This window comes from Lepidochelys olivacea (assembly GCF_965140295.1).
Source record: "Lepidochelys olivacea isolate rLepOli2 genome assembly, chromosome: 7".
Classification (NCBI taxonomy): domain Eukaryota; kingdom Metazoa; phylum Chordata; order Testudines; family Cheloniidae; genus Lepidochelys; species Lepidochelys olivacea.
Genome location: NC_140417.1, coordinates 121,664,281 through 121,685,814, shown reverse-complemented (window position 1 = coordinate 121,685,814; position 21,534 = coordinate 121,664,281). Strand labels below are relative to the sequence as shown.

General features: G+C 48.5%; 2 protein-coding genes across 4 annotated transcripts in view; one reads left to right on the top strand and one right to left on the bottom strand.

Moving 5' to 3' along the window:
• PDCD11 (programmed cell death 11) overlaps positions 1-3,759 on the top strand; it is a 44,330-nt gene extending 40,571 nt beyond the window's left edge. For both annotated transcript variants that reach the window (XM_084635054.1, XM_084635053.1), the window contains exons 34-36: positions 743-896; positions 1,586-1,751; positions 3,221-3,759. In XM_084635054.1, coding sequence (XP_084491180.1) covers positions 743-896; positions 1,586-1,751; positions 3,221-3,392 — 492 coding nt within the window. In that variant the 3' untranslated portion in view covers positions 3,393-3,759. The remainder of the gene's footprint in view (positions 1-742; positions 897-1,585; positions 1,752-3,220) is intronic.
• Positions 3,760-7,208: 3,449 nt separating this feature from the next.
• CALHM2 (calcium homeostasis modulator family member 2) lies at positions 7,209-21,030 on the bottom strand. Of its 2 annotated transcripts, XM_084633974.1 has the most exons (4): positions 20,763-21,030; positions 18,725-18,861; positions 15,661-16,372; positions 7,209-9,460 (listed from the first exon to the last, which is right to left on the bottom strand). In XM_084633974.1, exons 3-4 carry the CDS (start codon positions 16,201-16,203, stop codon positions 9,044-9,046), a joined length of 960 nt encoding a protein of 319 aa, XP_084490100.1. In that variant the 5' UTR covers positions 16,204-16,372; positions 18,725-18,861; positions 20,763-21,030; the 3' UTR covers positions 7,209-9,043. The 2 variants fall into 2 exon arrangements, with proteins under 2 accessions (XP_084490100.1, XP_084490101.1); XM_084633975.1 differs by lacking the exons at positions 18,725-18,861; positions 20,763-21,030 and having other exon boundaries at positions 15,661-16,377.
• Between the last annotated feature and the right edge of the window lie 504 nt (positions 21,031-21,534).

The following is a 21,534-nucleotide window of genomic DNA, read 5'->3' as shown; positions in this document are numbered from 1 at the left end:
CAAACTGACCCTACAGACCCAGAGGGGAAACACCAAACTCACTGTCACTTAAGCGCTAAACCTGTATCTCATTCCCAGCGTGCAGAGGTGAAGGGCCCAGTGCGTCAACTCTGCTTCAGGGATACTATTTCCTATGTGGTCAGAAGCCACAGACAGAGTGAAAATCCACCCTTGTAGGGAGGCAGCGTGCTCAGCTGGGCCAGGCACAGGCCTGGGAGGCGGGAGACCTTGGCTCTGTTCTTAGCTTGGCCGTGAGTTGCTGTACGAACTGGGGGAAGCTGCTCCACTGCTTTGAACTCCAGTTTCCCCATCTATGTTGTAAAAAGGGCAGAGCTTATGATACTCACTCGCCTCTGTAACGTGCGCTGGAGACTATACACGGCAGAGCTATGCAGGCATAACCCCGACGTGTAATGCAGCCTGCAGCAACGCAAGGGGGGTTTCCATTGGTGAAACAGCACGAAGCAAGCGAGCAACGGTAGCTATGTCGACAGAAGCATTCTTCTGCTGACGTAGTTGTGTCTACACGGGGGGTTAGGGTGGTGTAGCTGTGGCACTTGGAGGGGGGGGATTTTTCACACCCCTGCCTGATGTGGCTGTGTCGATCTAACTTTTAAGTGTAGACCAGGCCTTAAAGATCATGGCTGGAAAGCTCTCCAGAAGTGCAAGGCTCTAGTAAGAGGCTGCGTGATGCAACCCCATGTTAGACTGACCTCTACGTCCCACTCTGGTATCTTTCCAGCAAGCTGATGACCTGTACAACACGATACTGAAGCGTTTCCGCCAGGAGAAATCAGTGTGGTTGAAATACGCCACCTTCCTCCTGAAACGGGGCCAGGTGGAGGCCACGCACAGGCTTCTGGAACGCGCCCTGAAGGGCCTGCCAGATAAAGAACGTAAGTGTCCCAAGGCTTGCTCCTCTCCCACTCCATGACCTGTGTCATCCTTCCCATTCGTTGGGTTCCTGCTTCTCAGGTGGCTTGGTTGACCTTTGGTATTCTACCATGCTAACAGCTGGGAAGAAGCAAACAGGTCTGAAATCTCCTTATGCCCGGGAGCGATGGGGAGGAGAGACTTTTGGTCAGGATAACAAAGCCAACCCTCCTGGAACACGCTAAGCCATGGGATCTGCTCGCACGGAGCAGAGAGGACCTTGTTTTTTAAGGTCTGAAAACCCCTGCTCAAAGTCAACTGCTCTGCATGTGTGTTCTGCTTCTGAAGGGGGCAGGGCTGTGAGTAGGCCCTGCTGGGATTTGAGTCATGGTTCCAGGGAGCCCTGGAGGGTTGAAACCTGAGAAATCTACGCCCAAGACATCCCCTCCAGGAGAAAGCTGAATAAAATGCTGAGATGGGAAGTGAGCTGCAGTCGAGACTGGGGATGCAGATCCCCATCACACCAAAACCTCTTTCTGAGCAGAGACTAAAGGATTGGCTGCAGATAGCATTGTCCTTGGAGCCGTGCCAGCCTCTTGCTTGGATATTTGGCGGTTGTCTACATGTGTTTGGGGGTGGAGGGAGGGGATGGAGAGGGGCAGGTGCCCCTGCTGGTGTGTGCAGTGCCCTGAGGGGTGTCTTCTCATTATAGATGTGGATGTGATTTCCAAGTTTGCTCAGCTGGAGTTCCACTTTGGGGACCCTGAACATGCCAAGGCCATTTTTGAGAGCACGCTCAGCAGCTACCCAAAACGCACGGACATCTGGTCCATCTACATAGACATGATGATCAAACACGGCAGCCAGAAGGAAGTAAGGTGAGTGCTTGCGATGCGGGGGGTGTGCATGCGCGCGTGTGTGTGTGTGTATGCACAAGGCTTAAAACGCCCCCTGCAGGGAGTGTGAATACCCTTCAGTACTGGGCAGTATGGAGGATCCCAGAGCAACAGTGAATCTGTGTTACGTGGAGAAGGCAAAGGGGTCTGGGCTCGTCTTTGTTGGAAAGGAGGGAGACCTTCAGGGGCGCAATGAGCAGGTTTGGACAGTGCTTTCACAGCAATGCAGAGTTCAGAAACTGGAGAATCTAATCTAAATCTACAAGATCTACACAGCACGTAGGGAAATACTTCTGGATGTCTCTTGGCCTCTTTTTATTCCCTGCTTGGATCACTTCACCAGTAATTGATCCTGTATGTCTACGAGGCTGAGCGCAAGAGGCCACCATTGGCTGAGGAGCAAGAGCCTAGTTAATCTCTTTATTTAATGCTGCCGCTCTTTCAGCCCCAGATGCCATGCCGCTCACAGAAGAGCATATTCATCTCCCAGCCCCCTGGTGGGGTCGTCACTCAGCAAAGATGTGAGATTGCTCCTTTGTGTGCAAAGTGATAGCGAAAGCTGATCAGCCCTTCCATTTTACATCGTCCCTTAGTTAGCCTTTGAGGGATTAGATTTTTATTGGTAAATATTGACAAATGTCAACTTCCCCACACACGCGCAAACCAATGGAAAAATATTTCCATGGATGATGATCAAAATTTCCAGATAGACAAAGTAAGAAAAGTGCTGCTTGAGAACTTATTAGAGTTTCGTTTAAGGCTAATTACTTCATATATTTTGACATGATGGTGACAATTTGTGTGCTTAATGGTTATAAAGCTTTAACTTTTTTGAATCTCAACATCTACTGTCATTAAATAATTACTGTCTGACCCTGCCCCTCGTCTGATTCCCCCCCCCATAATTACCCACGACAACGAACATTTAAATTGATAAAATAGTTTTAAAAACTCTTAAATCCCATAATTATGCACAACTGTAAAAATTTAGATACATAAAAATAGAAGAAAAATGCTTAAACAATCAGCGATATTATCGGTCGAAATTATTAAAAAAATTAAAAAAATTGAATTCTGCCAAGTCTACCCAGGATGCAAGAAGGGGCTACTCACTGGCATGAGCTTGGAGCTAGTGAAAGGAACTCCTGCTTTCCACAGTGTGTAGCCAATCCAGGACCATTCCCTGAGCTCAGTCGAATATTGTGGCTGGATTTTAGAGAAATAGCTGTATGATTTGGCCAGTAACCGTGTAAGCAAAGAGGAAGGGGGTTATGAAGCCTGCTGATTCGCAGGGATCTGACCTTCCATTCTACTGCAGGCTGAGTGTATGTACTGCGTTTCCTTTGCCTCCACTGAAGTATGACCCGTCCTGCCCATTGTTCAGAGGCAGGATATCAGGCTTGCGGGTCCAGTGCTGATCCATGTTCTGAATGGGTTTTTGATTCTTGCAGGGATATTTTCGAGCGGGTCATTCACCTGAGCCTGGCAGCAAAGAGGATGAAATTTTTCTTCAAGCGCTACCTGGATTATGAGAAGAAATATGGCACGTCGGAAACCATCCAGGCTGTGAAAGTAGCCGCACTGGAGTACGTCGAGTCCAAGAGCTCTCTTGCCGAGAGCTAACTCTCGGAGCAGAGAGACTCAAATCCTGTTGCAGACTCTGTGTATCTGGTGCTGGAGGTGGAGATCCGCAGTAATGGGCTGCCTGTGTCCATAACTAGCGCGTTTCCTGAGAGTACCCAGCCGCTGGCTGAATTGTCCAGGACCAAACTAAGGTGGAAAGAACAAAGTCTAGGAAGTAAACATTTACAGGAGCTTTCCATCTTGCCCCACGATACAACAGACTTTTAACGTGTGGATGATTTTGGATCTAGTTATTTAAATGCTGATTGTTTTATAAATGGTAGAAACCGCTACCCTTTGTATGGCTTTCCTGTCGAAATGGGGCAGTTAGTGACTCTCCATCATTAAATACAATGATTTGGCATAAGCTCCCTTCTCTTTCCTATCCCCTCGCTCTTCCCAGCATCACTAAGAATGTTCTCGCATTTCACCTGCTTTGGTGTCTTTAAAGATTTGTCTCCAGTGCTTTTGTGCTGCCAGCAATTTAGCACAACCACCTGCTTGATTGATTCCTCTTAAAGCCTACGGCCACCCAACTAAACTTGATCCATTGCTCATGAGCAGCTCTAGGGTAACAAACACGGCTTGTGATGGACAGTAATTAGAAAGGAGACTGCCTCAGCAGCAGCTGTCTGAGGTCATTAAACTGAGAGAAGAAACCAAGTGTTACTTGCTGAAAAATAACGCATCCCATTTTAACCCTTTTATACTTGGAACACGACTGCCTATCTAAGGTTCTTATATGGCTACCATCAGCGTAGTATCCGAGCCCTTCTCAATCTTTAATGAATTTATCCTGACATCCTCCCGCTGAGGTAGGGCAGTGCTGTTACCCCCTTGTACAGCTGGGGAGTTGTGACATGGGTGGAGTGACTGGCCCAAGGTCACACACGAGATCTGGCAAAACAGGGACTTGACCCATCATCTCCTAAATCCCAGACTTAGCAACCTAACCACTGGACCATCCTGCAGAGTCCAAGGGGCTCCATGCAAGTGGTGACTCTTAGAGAACATTTTTCATCAAAAGGTCTAATGACTAGATCTAACACACAGAAACATATCTCCATACACCCCCATTGCCAACTGCAAAGGAAGTTGTGACTTCCTAAACCAGACTAGGTTGCTACCAGTTCTTTTGTTAATTAATATTTGTCTTGGACATCTTCCAGAAAGCTCTGAGCAAAGCCTCCCTCTGCGCTTCTCTTTTTAAATCCACTTAACTCCAAAAGACGAACTATATCGTTAGAAGCCAAGTATAGTATCAGGGAGTTCTTTTGTGCTTCTCTGGCTGAGGTGTTATACCTCTACTTGAAGAGCCTAATTCCAAATGTTGCACCCTTCTTCATGAAAGAAAATGTGACCTCTTCCCTTTACTGGAAAATAGTCCACCAGCAGAATCTCTTGTTGTTCCCTTCCGAATCTGGGTACGGTCCAAAGGCTCTTGAGCAACATAAACAGTCATGAGATGAGGTAAGATCCTCTCATGGGTTAGTAACTGGTTAAAAGACAGGAAGCAAAGGGTAGGAAAAAATGGTCAGTTTTCACAATGGAGAGTGGTAAATAGCAGGGTCCCCCCAGGATCTGTACTGGGACCTGTGCTGTTCAACATATTCATAAATGATCTGGAAAAAGGGGTAAACAGTGAGGTGGCAAAGTTTGGAGATGATACTCAAGATAGTTAAGTCCAAAGCTGACTGTTAAGAGTCACAATGGGATCTTGAAAAACTGGGTCACTGGGCAACACAATGGCAGATGAAATTCAATGTTGATAAGTGCAAAGTAATGCACACTGGAAAATATAATCCCAACTATACATACAAAACCATGACGTCTAAATTAGTTGTTACCACTCAAGACCGCGATCTTGGAGTCATTGTGGATAGTTTTCTGAAAACATCTCAATGTGCAGTGGCAGTCAAAAAAGCTAAGAGAATGTTAGGAACATTAGGAAAGGGATTGATAATAAAACAGAAAATATCATAATGCCAGTGTATAAATCTGTGGGATGCCCACACCTTGAATACTGAATGCAGTTCCAGTTGCCCTATCTCAAAAAGGATATATTAGAATTTTAAAAAGTACAGAGATGGGCAACAAAACGATTAGGGATATGGAACAGCTTCCATATGAGGAGAGATTATAAAGACTGGGATTGTTCTGCTTGGTAAGGAGATGACAAAGGGGTGATATGATAGGGGTCTATATAATCATGACTGGTGTGGAGAAAGTAAATAAGGAAGTGTTGTTGTTTACCCCTTAACATAACACAAGAACCAGGGGTCACCCAATGAAATCAATAGGCAGCAGGGTTAAAACAACCATAAGGAAGTACCTCTTCACACAATGCCCCATCACCCTGTTGCCAGGGGATATTGTGAAGGCCAAAAGTATAACTACATTCAAAAAAGAATTAGATAAATTCATGGAGGCTAGGTCCATCAATGGCTTTTAGCCACGATGGTCAGGATTGCAACCCCATGCTCTGCGTATCCCTAAACCTCTGACTGCCAGGTGCTGGGACTGGACAACAGGGGATGGATCACTCGATAATTGTCCTGTTTTGTTCATTCCTTCTGAAGCATCTGGTGCTGTCCACTGTCAGAAGATAGGACACTGGGCTAATTGGACCATTGGGTCTGTCCCAGTCTGGCCGTTCTTATGGTCTGTGTTTACGCGCCTCTGCCCACCTTTCATTCCCTCCTTTTTATGTAGAGAAGGAATGAGCGTCAGAAGGCTGTCACTGATCAACATCAGCCCAGGTTGAGAACCATCTTCTTAGGCTGGTTCTCTGGCCTCAGGGTCAGGGGGGTTAATCTGAGGCGTGGGATTATGGGCCCTTCAGAATGTTATAAAATAAATTCTTGCAAGATGACTTTGTGATGCTTTTGTTTAACCTTTAGTAAGAAGGGTGTGAGTTGTAATTAGTTGAATCTAAGATTAATTTGTGATCTTTAAAGCAAATTTGTATTTGCTCTTTTCAGCCATTAGAGAGGCAGTGGAAAAGAATCTTGGCTACAGTGCCAGATTTTTGAATTTTTGCCTGGGTTTATGGAGGTATCCTGAGAGAGGAACAGCCTGTTCCTAACTTAGTCTTGGGCTCCTTCCTTCGTTACAAAATCCATGCTGAATTCCTAGTTGATAACCAGCAGAGCCCCTGGCTAGAAGCTGCTGGGGTGGGGGTGCTATTACTTGCTATAGCCTGAGTTCCTGGCTCAGCTGATGGGCATGAATAGCAGTTACTCATTATGCTAAATCCTGACTTCTTTCTATTTGTCAGGCTTTTATAAGCGTCCTGGTTGTTGTCTGTTGTAGATCGCCAAGGAGAGCTGCATAGAATGTCTGCACCGTAAAGGAAAAGGAGAATTAAAAAACCCAACTCAAACTGCCATCACTTCACTTCCTGCCAGCATGTGATGTATAGCGATGACAACCTGTGTGTATTAGCACCAGCAGTCCGTGAGATGTCCCCCAGGGCCCATTTCCAATTGCTAGCTATGCTCCAGCTCTCTCTCACAAGAGAGCAGAGTGACAGAGCAGGGTCCGGTCCTCCCTTCACCCACTGCATCAATCCTCTGTAAAACCTGCACCCAAATCAGTGCAGCAGGGATTATGAAAGCAATATCACCAACTCTCATGATAGTTGGTGGTCTGCTTAAACCGTCAGCTCCTGGAGTCATGTGAACATGACAGAATCGGAACTTTAATTTAAAAAAACAAAGTAAGTTTCTGGCCCTCGTGTTCACATTTTCACGCTTTTCTTTGACCCATTTTCTGCACCCAAAATGTTCAGAAATCAGAAAGCAAAGAGAAAAAGAATTCAAATTTATTTTTTAATTTTTTTTAAAAAACCTTAATTTTTAATCGAGTCGCATGAGTTTGAAGTTCCTGACTCATGATATCTGTACACTTGGGGTTGACAGTACCATGAAAGGCCATAGCAAAAGTGCATAAAAACAAGGCGCATATATAAAGGAGCATTATAAATATGAAAAGCCAACTCCAATATGCTGCCAACCTTTAAAATAGAGACAATTGTGTGTATGTAATTCAACATGCAATTAGAGACTGGTGAATTATGCAATGCTATAAATTCAAATCAAGTGTCCAGCCAGTGGACAACACAATAGTGCAATGACAGTGGTACATTTCAACCTCCCGTCTGTTTCTCAGTGTGGAACTTAGTTCCTGAGAGAGAATCTGCAAGGATCTCATTCAGGAGCCATCTAAGGCAGTGGAAACAGTTTAAAAAGCCCAATGAAAGAAGGGAGGAGTGGTCACTGCTTCCCATGGCTGAATCCCACCAATTCCCATCAGTGCAAACCTCAGTCTCTACAGGCACAAGACGTGCTCATAATGCAGTCTTTTGGCTGGCTGGTCTCTGGTCTCCTTCCAGTAGGAGGAAGATGCTTAACTGATACAATTAAGTGTCAAGAGTGTGCACTGTAACTAAGTCTGATTATGAGCTTGCCATATCTCAGACCCTAAGCAGGGGTGAAGCTGGTCAGTGCTTGGATGAGAAGCCCAAGATGCTGCAGGAAGTGGTGTTAATGACTCAACCTGTCCAAAGCCAGCTCAACAGGATGCAGGTCTGCTGACGGTGCTGTCTTCAAGATACATAAAACCAAGCTGATGATCTTTTGTGCTCATGAAAGAGGGTGTTTGGTGTCCTGGCCAGTTTCCCATTGGGGTAATTACATTCCACTTCATTAAATTTCCCTGTGCAATATCAGTGTCCTACTTGCTGGCATCAGTGCAACTTGACCCCAGAGAAGCGGAGGGGGACGATACACAGGTAAACCGACAGGTCAGTCCTGGGGACATGCAAACCAGTGTGGGATGGCACTTAGAGGACTGCCAAAATAGTGTGAATGAGCAATGTGCATACATGAACATAGGTTTGTATTAACTCAGTGCCTGGTGAACTTTGTACCCTTTAAGTATGGAGCTACTGTGCTGTGTGTGAACGCAGGTCATTTCAATGTGCACCAATCCAAGTTAGTGCATACTACCCCCTCCCTTCCTTCATGTAGACAAACCCTTAGGCTCTGGAGTTTTTTGGTGCACTGATGGACTGTTGTTGTGTTCCACCCCAGATACAGCTGCCCAGCAGGTGCCCTGGGAATTTCTTTATGCTATAGAACTGCAAGATAAACTCTTAATAATAAAATAGGAAGTTGTGCTTGGTGGTCTTGTCCTGACCCTGAAATGAAGGAGAGCAAAGAGGCTGCAGCATTCGTGGCTGAGATAGGGGAACGCTGGCAGTGTATTGTATCTGGTTTCCCATCTGTAACGTGTCTTTGTGTACGCAGGACCTGGGGGCTCTGTCTGTGCATCAGAACAGTAGGGCTGGAGCACTGATAGTCTGGAGACAGGGTGCACGTACCTGCTTTAGGTGCCATGTCCTCTGTGTGGGAGCAGCAGTGCATGGCTGTGTCATAGAGACGGGTTCCTGGCACGATGCAGTTGGTCTTTGTCCTGAAGCTGTTCATCCTTCCTCCCGTGCTGTGCCCAGGAGGAACAGCTGTTTGGAGGAGAATTAGCAGCAAATCGACTAGCTGTGCACCTATGCCGTTTTTACCTCTTTGAACGTACTGTGATGCAGAGATGGTGTGGGGAACTGGTCCCGTCATCCCCCTGGGCTGCTGGTTCTCTTATGTGGCTAGGAAGACCATTTCCTGACCATCAGGCCCTGGCCCGTTCCCTTCCACCCCTTTGGCCCACTTATGGAGCCGGCTGTAGAGTGGGAAGCCCTTATTTTCCCGGTAGATATAGACCCCAGTGATGGCGTTCCACTGCGGGCTTGGCTGGACACCCTTCACTGGGAACTCCCCCACTAGCTCTTTCTCCTCCTTATTCAGAGCCACGAAGCCGAAGAACTGCTTGACATTGTTGGCGGCCAGGATCTTGGAGTGGACTTCAGCGGTGCGCTGGAAGAGCTTGGCCTCGCTAGAGCGGTACTGGGCCCAGTAGCCCTCTTGCCGGTAGCTCAGCGGTGAGCAGCAGTGCTTCAGGCACTTGGTGAGGAAAACCAAGACTGCGATGACCCCCATGAGCAGCCATCCAAAGAGCTGAGAAAGAGACAGAGAGGGCTACATCAGAACAGCTCATCAGTCCAATCTCCGATTAAAGAACCTGCCCCATTTCATACTGGCGTTTCCCCAGTTCATGCTGGCTCAGGAGGACACCAGCCCTTGCATTCTTTGTCTCTGTGAACATGATGCCGTACTGATAGCCACTGACTAGAACTGACTATAGCATAAGCAGGTGCTGTGCGAGATTCCCAGCAATCCTCTGCCAATGCCCTTCAGTCCTGACGGGCAACCGTTCCTGCTCTTCCAGACTGGAGCCAAGACAGCTCAGCTGATGAACCTCAGTCCTGATCTGCAGCTTCCCCTCCTACTCCAGACTTGGAACCCCTCACAGCGTGGCCAATGCACCCTGACCTGGGCAACTCCTTCTGTTCTAATTCAAGGACACCCCATCACTTCTGCTCCTGACTGGGCCACAAGGGGATCACTGCAGAGTGGACAGACTTGTCTGTCTAACTCAGATCCAACATGTACCTGAGTGTTTGTTGTGAGGACAGTTTGACTGTGTGCTTGATTGGTTGTTTGAAAAGGTCGGGAAGTGGGAGTGCTTTGTTCCAGGTGAGCCTTAAGTGGGCCTGACTGTATAAAAAGCCAGTCAGTAGCGAACCAGCTGAGCAGCGAACAGCACAGCAGCTAACAGAAGGAGTTTGCCTGGGAGTTCGCCTGGGGAGAGCCCACTGAGGCTTACATCTTGCCGGATTCTCTGAGTAATTACTACAACTCCTGAGGAAGCTCGTAGAAGGAAGGTAATATGGATGGGGGGTGTTCAGCTGTTGTGACCTGCACTGGATGTGCTATGTTTGTCTTTCTTCCACAGGACAGAAGCAACTTTGTCTGTACAAAGTGCAAGCTGGTCTCCATATTGGAAGAGAAGGTTCAAGGTCTGGAGCAACAGGTATCGACCCTGCGTTGCATAAGAGAAACTGAAGGTTTCCTGGACAGACGTCAGGATATGCTTCTACGGGCACAAGGTTCTGAAGATTCAGAGCAGGCTGCACATCGGGGACAGGAGGATGGTGAAGAAATTCAGCATCATGTGACCTCCAGAAGAAAAAAGGGAAACGTCCATGTACCAGCAATGCCGATACAGGTAAGTAACCGTTTTCATGTTCTCGCCACAGGTACTAATGCGGATAGTGGACCAGATGATACGTCGAGGGAAGGGAGCAGAAGGAGACTCCGCCGACTGGAAGGCATCAGATGCACTGTCCTAGGGTTGGGGGTTCCACGCCACCACTCCCAGGAGAAGGAGGCGGGTGGTGGTGGTCGGGGACTCTCTCCTCAGGGGGACTGAGTCATCTATCTGCCGCCCCGACCGGGAAAACCGAGAAGTCTGTTGCTTGCCAGGAGCTAGGATTCACAATGTGACGGAGAGACTGCCGAGACTCATCAAGCCCTCGGATCGCTATCCCTTCCTGCTTCTCCACGTGGGCACCAATGATACTGCCAAGAATGACCTTGAGCGGATCACTGCGGACTATGTGGCTCTGGGAAGAAGGATAAAGGAGTTTGAGGTGCAAGTGGTGTTCTCGTCCATCCTCCCCGTGGAAGGAAAAGGCCTGGGTAGAGACCATCGAATCGTGGAAGTCAATGAGTGGCTACACAGGTGGTGTGGGAGAGAAGGCTTTGGATTCTTTGACCATGGGATGGTGTTCCAAGAAGGAGGAGTGCTCGGCAGAGACGGGCTCCACCTAACGAAGAGAGGGAAGAGCATCTTCGCAAGCAGGCTGGCTAATCTAGTGAGGAGGGCTTTAAACTAGGTTCACCGGGGGAAGGAGACCAAAGCCCTGAGGTAAGTGGGGAAGTGGGATACCGGGAGGGAGCAGGAGCACGTGAGAGGGGAGGGCTCCTGCCTCATACTGAGAATGAGGGGCGATCAGCGGGTTATCTCAAGTGCCTATACACAAATGCACAAAGCCTGGGAAACAAGCAGGGAGAACTGGAAGTCCTGGCAAAGTCAAGGAATTATGATGTGATTGGAATAACAGAGACTTGGTGGGATAACTCACATGACTGGAGTACTGTCATGGATGGATATAAGCTGTTCAGGAAGGACAGGCAGGGTAGAAAAGGTGGGGGAGTTGCACTGTATGTAAGAGAGCAGTATGACTGCTCAGAGCTCAAGTATGAAACTGCAGAAAAACCTGAGAGTCTCTGGATTAAGTTTAGAAGTGTGAGCAACAAGGGTGATGTCGTGGTGGGAGTCTACTATAGACCACTGGACCAGGGGGATGAGGTGAACGAGGCTTTCTTCCGGCAACTCGCAGAAGTTACTAGATTGCACGCCCTGGTTCTCGTGGGAGACTTCAGTCACCCTGATATCTGCTGGGAGAGCAATACAGCCGTGCACAGACAATCCAGGAAGTTTTTGGAAAGTGTAGGGGACAATTTCCTGGTGCAAGTGCTGGAGGAACCAACTAGGGGCAGAGCTCTTCTTGACCTGCTGCTCACAAACTGGGAAGAATTAGAAAGGGAAGCAAAAGTGGATGGGAACCTGGGAGGCAGCGACCATGAGATGGTCAAGTTCAGGATCCTGACACAAGGAAGAAAGGAAAGCAGCAGAATACGGACCCTGGACTTCAGAAAAGCAGACTTTGACTCCCTCAGGGAACTGATGGGCAAGATCCCCTGGGAGAATAACATGAGGGAGAAAGGAGTCCAGGAGAGCTGGCTGTATTTTAAAGAATCCTTATTGAGGTTACAGGGACAAACCATCCCGATGTGTAGAAAGAATAGTAAATATGGCAGGCGACCAGCTTGGCTTAACACTGAAATCCTTGCTGAACTTAAATACAAAAAAGAAGCTTACAAGAAGTGGAAGATTGGACAAATGACTAGGGATGAGTATAAAAATATTGCTCGGGCTTGCAGGAGTGAAATCAGGAAGGCCACACCTGGAGTTGCAGCTAGCAACAGATGTTAAGAGTAACAAGAAGGGTTTCTTCAGGTATGTTAGCAACAAGAAGAAAGTCAAGGAAAGTGTGGGCCCCTTACTGAATGAGGGAGAGGCAATCTAGTGACAGAGGATGTGGAAAAAGCTAATGTACTCAATGCTTTTTTTGCCTCTGTCTTCACGAACAAGGTCAGCTCCCAGACTACTGCACTGAGCAACACAGCATGGGGAGGAGGTGAACAGCTCTCTGTGGAGAAAGAAGTGGTTTGGGACTATTTAGAAAAGCTGGACGAGCACAAGTCCATGGGGCCGGATGCGTTGCATCTGAGAGTGCTAAAGGAGTTGGTGGATGTGATTGCAGAGCCATTGGCCATTATCTCTGAAAATTCATGGTGATCGGGGGAGGTCCCAGATGACTGGAAAAAGGCTAATGTAGTGTCCATCTTTAAAAAAGGGAAGAAGGAGAATCCTGGGAACTACAGGCCAGTCAGCCTCACCTCAGTCCCTGGAAAAATCATGGAGCAGGTCCTCAAGGAATCAATTCTGAAGCACTTAGAGGAGAGGAAAGTGATCAGGAACAGTCAGCATGGATTCACCAAGGGCAAGTCATGCCTGACTAATCTAATTGCCTTCTATGAGGAGATAACTGGCTCTGTGGATGAGGGGAATGCAGTGGATGTGTTGTTCCTTGACTTTAGCAAAGCTTTTGACACTGTCTCCCACAGTATTCTTGCCAGCAAGTTAAAGAAGTATGGGCTGGATGAATGGACTATAAGGTGGATAGCAAGCTGGCTAGATTGTCAGGCTCAACGGGTAGTGATCAATGGCTCCATGTCTAGTTGGCAGCCGGTATCAAGTGGAGTGCCCCAAGGTCGGTCCTCGGGCTGGTTTTGTTCAATATCTTCATAAACGATCTGGAGGATGGTGTGGATTGCACCCTCAGCAAGTTTGCAGATGACACTAAACTGGGAGGAGAGGTAGATACGCTGGAGGGCAGGGATAGGATACAGAGGGCCCTAGATAAATTAGAGGATTGGGCCAAAAGAAATCTGATGAGGTTCAACAAGGACAAGTGCAGAGTCCTGCACTTAGGACGGAAGAATCCCATGCACCGTTACAGACTAGGGACCGAATGGCTCGGCAGCAGTTCTGCAGAAAAGGACCTAGGGGTGACAGTGGACGAGAAGCTGGATATGAGTCAACAGTGTGCCCTTGTTGCCAAGAAGGCCAATGGCATTTTGGACTGTATAAGTAGGGGCATTGCCAGCAGATCGAGGGACGTGATCGTTCCCCTCTATTCGACACTGGTGAGGCCTCATCTGGAGTACTGTGTCCAGTTTTGGGCCCCACACTACAAGAAGGATGTGGAAAAATTGGAAAGAGTCCAGCGGAGGGCAACAAAAATGATTAGGGGACTGGAACACATGAGTTATGAGGAGAGGCTGAGGAAACTGGGGATGTTTAGTCTACGGAAGAGAAGAATGAGAGGGGATTTGATAGCTGCTTTCAACTACCTGAAAGGGGGTTCCAAAGAGGATGGATCTAGACTGTTCTCAGTGGTAGCAGATGACAGAACAAGGAGTAATGGTCTCAAGTTGCAGTGGGGGAGATTTAGGTTGGATATTAGGAAAAACTTTTTCACTAGGAGGGTGGTGAAACACTGGAAGGCATTACCTAGGCAGGTGGTGGAATCTCCTTCCTTAGATATTTTTAAGGTCAGGCTTGACAAAGCCCTGACTGGGATGATTTAGTTGGGGATCAGCCCTGCTTTGAGCAGGGGGTTGGACTAGATGACCTCCTGAGGTCCCTTCCAACCCTGATATTCTATGATTCTGAGTGGGTTTATGTGTGTGTGGGGGGGTGTGAGAAAACCTGGATTTGTGCTGGAAATGGCTCAACTTGATTGTCATACACATTGTAAGGAGAGTGATCACTTTAGATAAGCTATTACCAGCAGGAGCGTGGGGTGGGAGGAGGTATTTTTTCATGCTTTGTGTGTATATAAAAAGATCTTCTACACTTTCCACAGTATGCATCCGATGAAGTGAGCTGTAGCTCACGAAAGCTTATGCTCAAATAAATTGGTTGGTCTCTAAGGTGCCACAAGTCCTCCTTTTCTTTTTGTGAATACAGCCTAACACGGTTGTTACTCTGAAACCTATGAGTCTATGGTGCTGCAAAGCGCTGGGTCAGCTGATGTGGAGTTGGTTCTGATAACTGATCTCCCGGTGTCTGGATAATGTATTGTCCTCTTGCACCTAACACATGCTGCATTTTTTCTTTTTCTTTTCGGTAGGTCCTCACAAAGCCATGAACATGTGTCTTAAAAGCAAACTTCCCCCCAAAGCAGATTATTAATGTAAAAAGTGTACAGGTTTCTGGGATCTAACCCTGGTCCTGGGACAGCTTGCACCTCAGAGTAGGTGTAACTCACTCCAGATTTCTGGACACGCGGTGCTCACAGGCATGGGCTGCTGTGACAGAGGGCTGGGTAGACAGAGCTCTACCAGCTCTCTGATCATGGGAACAGCAATTAAATCACCCCAGAGTGAACCGGAGGGGCAAAGCTGTGCCTAACTGATAGACTGGCCATGGGCTGGAGAAAGCTACCACAGGAAGAATGTGCTCAAGAGGAGGTGGAGCCTGAGTGGGCCCTGATGCTGCTGCCCCCTCACCCCCCACTTCTGATGTGGAAGGTACCTTCTGTCTCCCCGCTCCTTGGCCAAGTGAGTTAAGGAGTGTACGATATTGTAAATATGGAGCTCTGAGCAGTTCGTGGCTTGAAAAGAGACAGGATGGGCATCCTGCCCTGTCACAGCTCAGAACAGAGCTGAGTGTTTCAGGGCCACTTTCCCCATTTTGCTTATCTTGGCTTCCCAATGCTGCAGTTTCAAAGAGAATTTATTGGTACATAGGTTGAGCCACAGAGGGGAAAGTGGGTATTATCTCCCTCAGAGAGGAAGATAATGGGGCACAGAAGGGGAAAGTAACTTTCCCAAGGTCACACAGTAAGTCAGTGGCAGAGTCGGGAATACAGCCCAGGTGTCCTGCTCTAACCACTAGACAACACTATGTAATATCCTGGCTTCAATTAAGTAAATGGCAAAACTCCCATTGACTTCAATGGGGCCAGGATTTCAATTTCTGTCTCTGAGCCTTGGAATCTTTGCTCTCAGTCTCACTCTCATCCTGAGCCAGAAATAGTACACAGGAGACCTGGCTCCCAGTCTCCTTTAACTCCTTGTCAACATTCCTTCCACACCCAGACATACAAGTAAATCAATACCTGGGACTCATATCTTAGTCGTCTTATAACTTCTTCCTTAAAACTTGTCAAGTTCCCTGGAATGTCCTTACAAGGGAACCTGGCCAGGGTCTCCGGTCCATATCTTGATGGAAATTCATCTAGGGAGGCAGGATCCACAAATTCACTGAGGGCACAGATGTAGGCTTCTCCGCGGAGCAATGAGATGACTGACCAGGTGACAGGGGCCACGGCAGCCCGCCCTATGATGGAGCCAAAGAGCAGGAAGGTGGCTGCAGCTGAGAAGTTCTTGGCCCCTCTCTTGTGGCACTCGGCCACCAAATTCCAGGTGTGGTTGTTCCAGATGACGCCGATGAGGAACAGGGCCAGGGCTGGGACTCCAATGGCAGCCAGTCCATAGATGTAGTTCCTGGCCGGAGAGCAGGGGCAGTGGAAGGCGACCACAGAGAAGAGTTCCTGACTGCCCACCGTGCCCAGGGCCACCAGGCCATTGAAGATCATCACATCTTTGCTTTTGAAGAACAGAGAAAGGAAGCGGAAGTTTTCAGTGATGAGGGCAGCCATCTTGGATTGAGCACCCAATCGGAGATGCCTACAGCAGCCTGGGTCCTCTCTCCTCACGCTGGCTACAACGACAATAACAGCACTGAGAAATGTGAATCATAGAGCCAATATTCGAGAGGCAGCAGACTGGCATGAGCTTTATCATTCCATACTAGAAGATCCTGTAAATCTGCAACAAAGAAAGGCAGTGTTATCTAATGATTAGAGCAGAGGTGTGGAGTTGGGACTCTTAGATTGTGTTCCCACCTCTGCTACTGTTTTGCTGTGTAACCCTGGGGCAAATCACACTCACTTCTCTGGGAGTTGAATAGGACTGAGGTTTTCCTCCTAGGTCAGCTTTACTGCCTCAGCAGTTGCAGATTCTGATTCGAGTGGTCTGTCTCTTGGGGCCTAACGAATGAGTATTAGTAACAGCAGTGTGGAGATCCTCGGGCCAAAGGCTCTGCGGAAGGGCAGGGTCTGATGATAATCACAAGTATTTAGGCCTAGTATGGTAGGTTTGGATTGAACTAATAGTTGCAAGTGACCAGTACTGTTGATGATGAATGGATGGGTGTCTTGTGACTAACACGAGTCCCTGTTCCTAGAATGGATACAAGGAAAGGTGCCTCCCTGGATGTTTTAATACAGCATAAAAGTTTCAGGATACATCTACACTGCGATGTAAACCCAGGGTTCAAACTCAAGTTCAAGCCTAACCTCCCTTCCATCTACCCATAAATCACACTAATCCGACTCAGGGTCTCAGGCCTGTAAGGGAGTGGCGGGTCTGAGCCTGGGTCAAGCCAGGACCCAGGGTTCAAGTCGTATTCCTTTGCAGTGTAGATGCAGTGCCACTGGACACATGCTCTGGGAGTCCACCAAGCGTATCCCACAATCCCATGTGCTGTCTTTCTTTGTCCCCTGGACAGTCAAGTTTTCCCATACTGCACCACAAACGAAGGGCTTGAATGGCCACGTTTTGGGAGAGCGGTAGGAACTCTGGGATATGGGTTGTGGATCTGGTCCACATAATACAATGTAGATACTGGACCCTCAAGTTGGCACCCAGGGTTCAACAATTCCTAACCTGGGGTTTCCAATGAGTATAGATGCTCAAGCCCTAGGCTAAGAAACCCATGTCTGCTAGCTTGAGTTCTACTAAACCTGGGCTTACACTGTATCATAGACATACCCTCTATGTCTCAGGGTGTGTCTTCACAGTTATACTTGAAAATTACCCCAACTTGACTCGCATTCACACACAAAAATCTCTAGCTCAAGTTAAGTGGTCAGGGCCGGTGTAACCACTAGGCAAACTAGGCAGCTGGCTAGGGCGCCAAGATTTGGGGATGCCAAAAAGCGGTGCCCCCCAATTTTTTTTTTACACTATTCCTTAGGGGTAGGTACCTATCAGTCTCCAGCGCTTGGGCTGCACCAGGGCCAGCAGCCTCTTCACCTCGGAGTCTCCCCTGCTTGCCCGGGGGCCACTCCTCCTCTCAGGCTCCCCAGCCACTGCTGCCACGGCCCCCCGGCAGGACGTGGGCGGGGGGCGCCGCCATGGAGGAGATGCAAGGGGCCAAGCTTGGCTGGGGCCCTGCACCTGCTGGCCAAGAGCAGCGGGAACTAGGCGCTGCTTGGGGGGAGCCGGGCGGCCCGAGCCCAGGGCACCTACGCTCCCCGCCTGCTCCTGCCGCTGCCCTGGGCTTGGGGTGCCTGGCTCCCCCCGCTGGTACCTGCCCCTCAGCAATAGAGATGTGTGCATGGGTAATATTGAAGGAATAACGTATTTACCTTAAACGTCTGCTTTACAGACTTGGAGTAGAAATGAGTCACTGGGGGATAATGGCCCTTTGGGGCAAGGGGGATTTGTCACCCTGCCTAACCTGGCTGGTGATGCAATGCAAGGCTCAGTTGTTCAGCTTTGCACAATAGTAAGACTTTGAATGGGAGACCATCAGAGGCAATGGCAGACCACTGAAACGCCTTAAAGGTAAAAAAGAAACATTACAACAGCCATTACCCATTCTGACAGGCTGTTTATAAGGCAAAGTTTACTAGTTTTCAGAGGTTGGGGGTGGGGGGGGGGATAGAAGGAGGGGTGGCGCAAGGTGGAAGTTTCACCTAGGGTGCAAAATATCCTTGCACCGGCCCTGTAAGTGGTGCTTTAAACTGGAGCTAGCTCGCCTGCCAGAAGGAATGCGTTGAAGCTCCATTACTGCAACTTGCTGATGCTCAAGCTAATAAGGGGGTTGCAACCGCTCCCCTTACAGCAAGTCCTCAGCAGCTAATCCAGTCACACTCTGCTGCCGGCCCAATTGCTCTGGGTAACTCCAGCATTGTTGTGAAGTGTGGTCTCTCTCACTAGGCTCACTTGAGTGCAGCAACTTGAGCTAACTGATGCCCTGAAGATAAGCCCTGGGCCTAGCTCCTATTTCCTGTGTCATGTGGTGATGTGCATAGAGGGCAATAGAAGGCCTTCTGCTGGCAGGTCCGATTACAGTTTTCATTAGTACAGGAAAGGCCAGTTGAGTAGCAATACCCAGAAACCAGAGCGGGTTGCTCTGGTGTTTGGAGAACGGAATGAGAACGAAGCCGGGTGGTCTGGTAGCAGCAAGTCTCCCAGGGCTCTGTCTGTCTTCACCAAAAGTCAATCCACGGGCATGCAATGTATCACCCCTAGGAGAGATACATCGGGTTTGTATCAATGCAGCTGCCATCAGCCCTACACTCACCCACTAGCTGGGGCTTGGTTACCACCTGCTTTCTACTGTCACAGCCCGGCTGCCATGCGATAGGGCCCGGCTTAGATTCTTGGACAAGGCAACAGTGAAATCCCATTGCAGGACCCTCCCAAGCGGCATTTGACTAGCTTGCGTGGTTCCCCCTCTGTGCTCCTTACACCAGAATAGCATTGCACCTATCATTTCTGGGGATCCCAAAGCACTTTGCTAATTATGGGCCCCTCCTGCAGCCCTCAGACAAGGAAACCCCTTGATTTCAGTGGGCTTGTAGGATGGGAGCCTGGAATACATATGTTATCACCTAGCTCTTATCATCAGTAGATCGCAAAGCACTTTACAAAGGAGGTCAGTATCATTACCCACATTTTACAAATGGTAACACTGAGGCCCACGCGGTGAAGTGACTTGCCTAAGGTCACCCAGCAATCAGTGAGTGGCATAGCCAGGAATAGAACCCAAGTCTCCTGAGTCCCTGGTCCAGTGCTTTATCCACCAGGCAACACTGCTTCTGACATAGCCCAGCAGCACTGAAGTGCAGCCACCCCTGCAGGGGGAGATGGGCAGGGAGCTGTGTGTGAAAAGGCAGCAGTTCTGGGTCATCAGGCTGGATTCCTCAATCTCTTGGGTTTCACTTTGCTCTCCAGGTTTAACTGACATGAACCTCAGCCAAACCCATCAAGCACCAAGATTTCAGGTAGGAGCTATGATTCAACTCACTGAGACTAGAGCTTTGACAAAGGCCCATCTGAGAGGCTGGTAAACCTACCCTGGAGTTTGTATCAGTACCTACTCCATAGTCTTTTGCATCTCCTGAATGGCACGTAGCCCTCTGGGAGCTGACTGTAGAAACCCATCCACCTCCTGATCATGGCAGATCCCAAAGAGGCATGGCCTCCTTGCAGATCAAATGCCACCTGGCTAGATCTCTAGCTACGACCTTTGTGAAAGGGCCAGCCCCACATCCTGCATGCAGATGGCGAATATAAAATTGGTGCCATGGAAACCCCAACTTCTCTGAAAAGTAGCAGGGGATCTTTCATGTTCAGGCCAATCAGATAAAGGGAACCCAGATTTTAAGGTCTCCTGTGAAAGACACACACACATCTGGTACTTAGTTTACAGGCCCCTGGAAGACTGAGCTGATCCTAGTGAAATTATGGCAGAGAGCTAGTCCAAACCTGATGCCTGAGATCAATAGTTCACAATGGGTCAATTACCACCCTACCTACCCCAGTGTAGCCCTATTTAAATCCATGGGTTAGCACGGGGTGGTGGTGGGGGGGTGAGTACAGAGTTCAGTCCAGTTCTCTCTATTACTTCTATCCATTCGTGATTCCATTACAGTTATTCTTTAAAATCACTATGGGTTTAAACACTAAAAACTAGGGCCCTAATTCCCTACAGCAGTACCCCAGTTTTACCCAGTCAAACTCACTGATCAACAGACTTACACTAGCATAAAACTAGAGAATCTGGGTGAAGAATCAGACTCATGATCTTGACAGCCATAAAGTTTGTGTTGTACAGTGTTCCTCAAAGACTCTAAACCTGAAATGGGATGATAAAAATCCAGGACTATTATTCAGGGGAACACAGAACGATTGCACAAAACCAAAACCATGCCACCCTTTCTTTCAAGGATTGGAGCTAGCAACAGGCCAAGGAAAACTTTGTTTGGGTGACAAACAGGAATGCTCCATCCTCGGGGAGAAGTCTCCCCTCGCTAATGGATTTCATTCCCAGTTAGGGTGGTGCATGTGGTTATTTGTAAGCAGCCTCTATTTCAGTGCTACCCTGGAACAAATGTAAAGACAAGAAGAAAACTAAGCCACTTACTTAAGGGTTGTTAAATCCGTTTTCAGAGCCTTCTCGGCTACGCTCCCAGTGTAGCTGGCTCCCCCTCTGCAGGGAGAGGAGGAGAGTGGGATCCAGCTCAGAAAGTGCCAGCACAAGAAGTTAAAACAGTTCAAAATAGCGTTTATTTTCAACAGCTTCCTTTCTGTGTGCCAAGGGGTCCTCTGTTGTTAGATGTTGTGTGGTGGGAGGGAAAAGTCTCAGCCTTGCATCAGGGTGGGGCTTGTACAGGCAGCGAACTGTCAGTTACTTTCTGTCTGTTTCAAAGAAAACATTGTGCCTTTAAAAGAAAAAAAAAAGGCATGAAAACAAGTTAGTGGAAAAAATTCATAATCCGCCCCCAAACCAGAGAGAGATCGCACGGCAGCGTCAGGCTGTGGAGGGAAATGTGGCGTGCAGCTGTCCGGGGCGTGTCTGGAGCTCTCTTCATCACTTCCCCTAAGGAGGCTGCTTGCTCTGAGCCCTGAGAAGGTTCTGCTCTAATGCTCTAACTGGGGTTCCCTGACATAGTAAGGATAATGCCAGAGGCAGACACCTCTGGAGAGGTCACACAGTTCACTACAACTGGCTGCCTGAGTCTGAAAGGCGGATGCAAGGGGACTGCAGATCAGGGCTGAGATGCATTGGAGGAGCAGACTGGAATAGTAGGGGGTGCTGCAGCCAGGAGATGTGTGCTGGGGGGGCGGGGTGTCCTAGGAGTGTAATAGCAGGGGTGCTGCAGGTCAAAAGCAAATTCCTACAACCCCTTGCTGCC

Excerpts from the sequence above, each read along its gene's own strand:
- CALHM2 (XM_084633974.1), bottom strand. The coding sequence starts at position 16,203 with ATGGCTGCCCTCATCACTGAAAACTTCCGCTTCCTTTCTCTGTTCTTC. Across the intron at positions 9,461-15,660 it reads GACTAAGATATGAGTCCCAG|CTCTTTGGATGGCTGCTCAT; the intron begins GTATTGATTTAC and ends TCTCTTTCTCAG.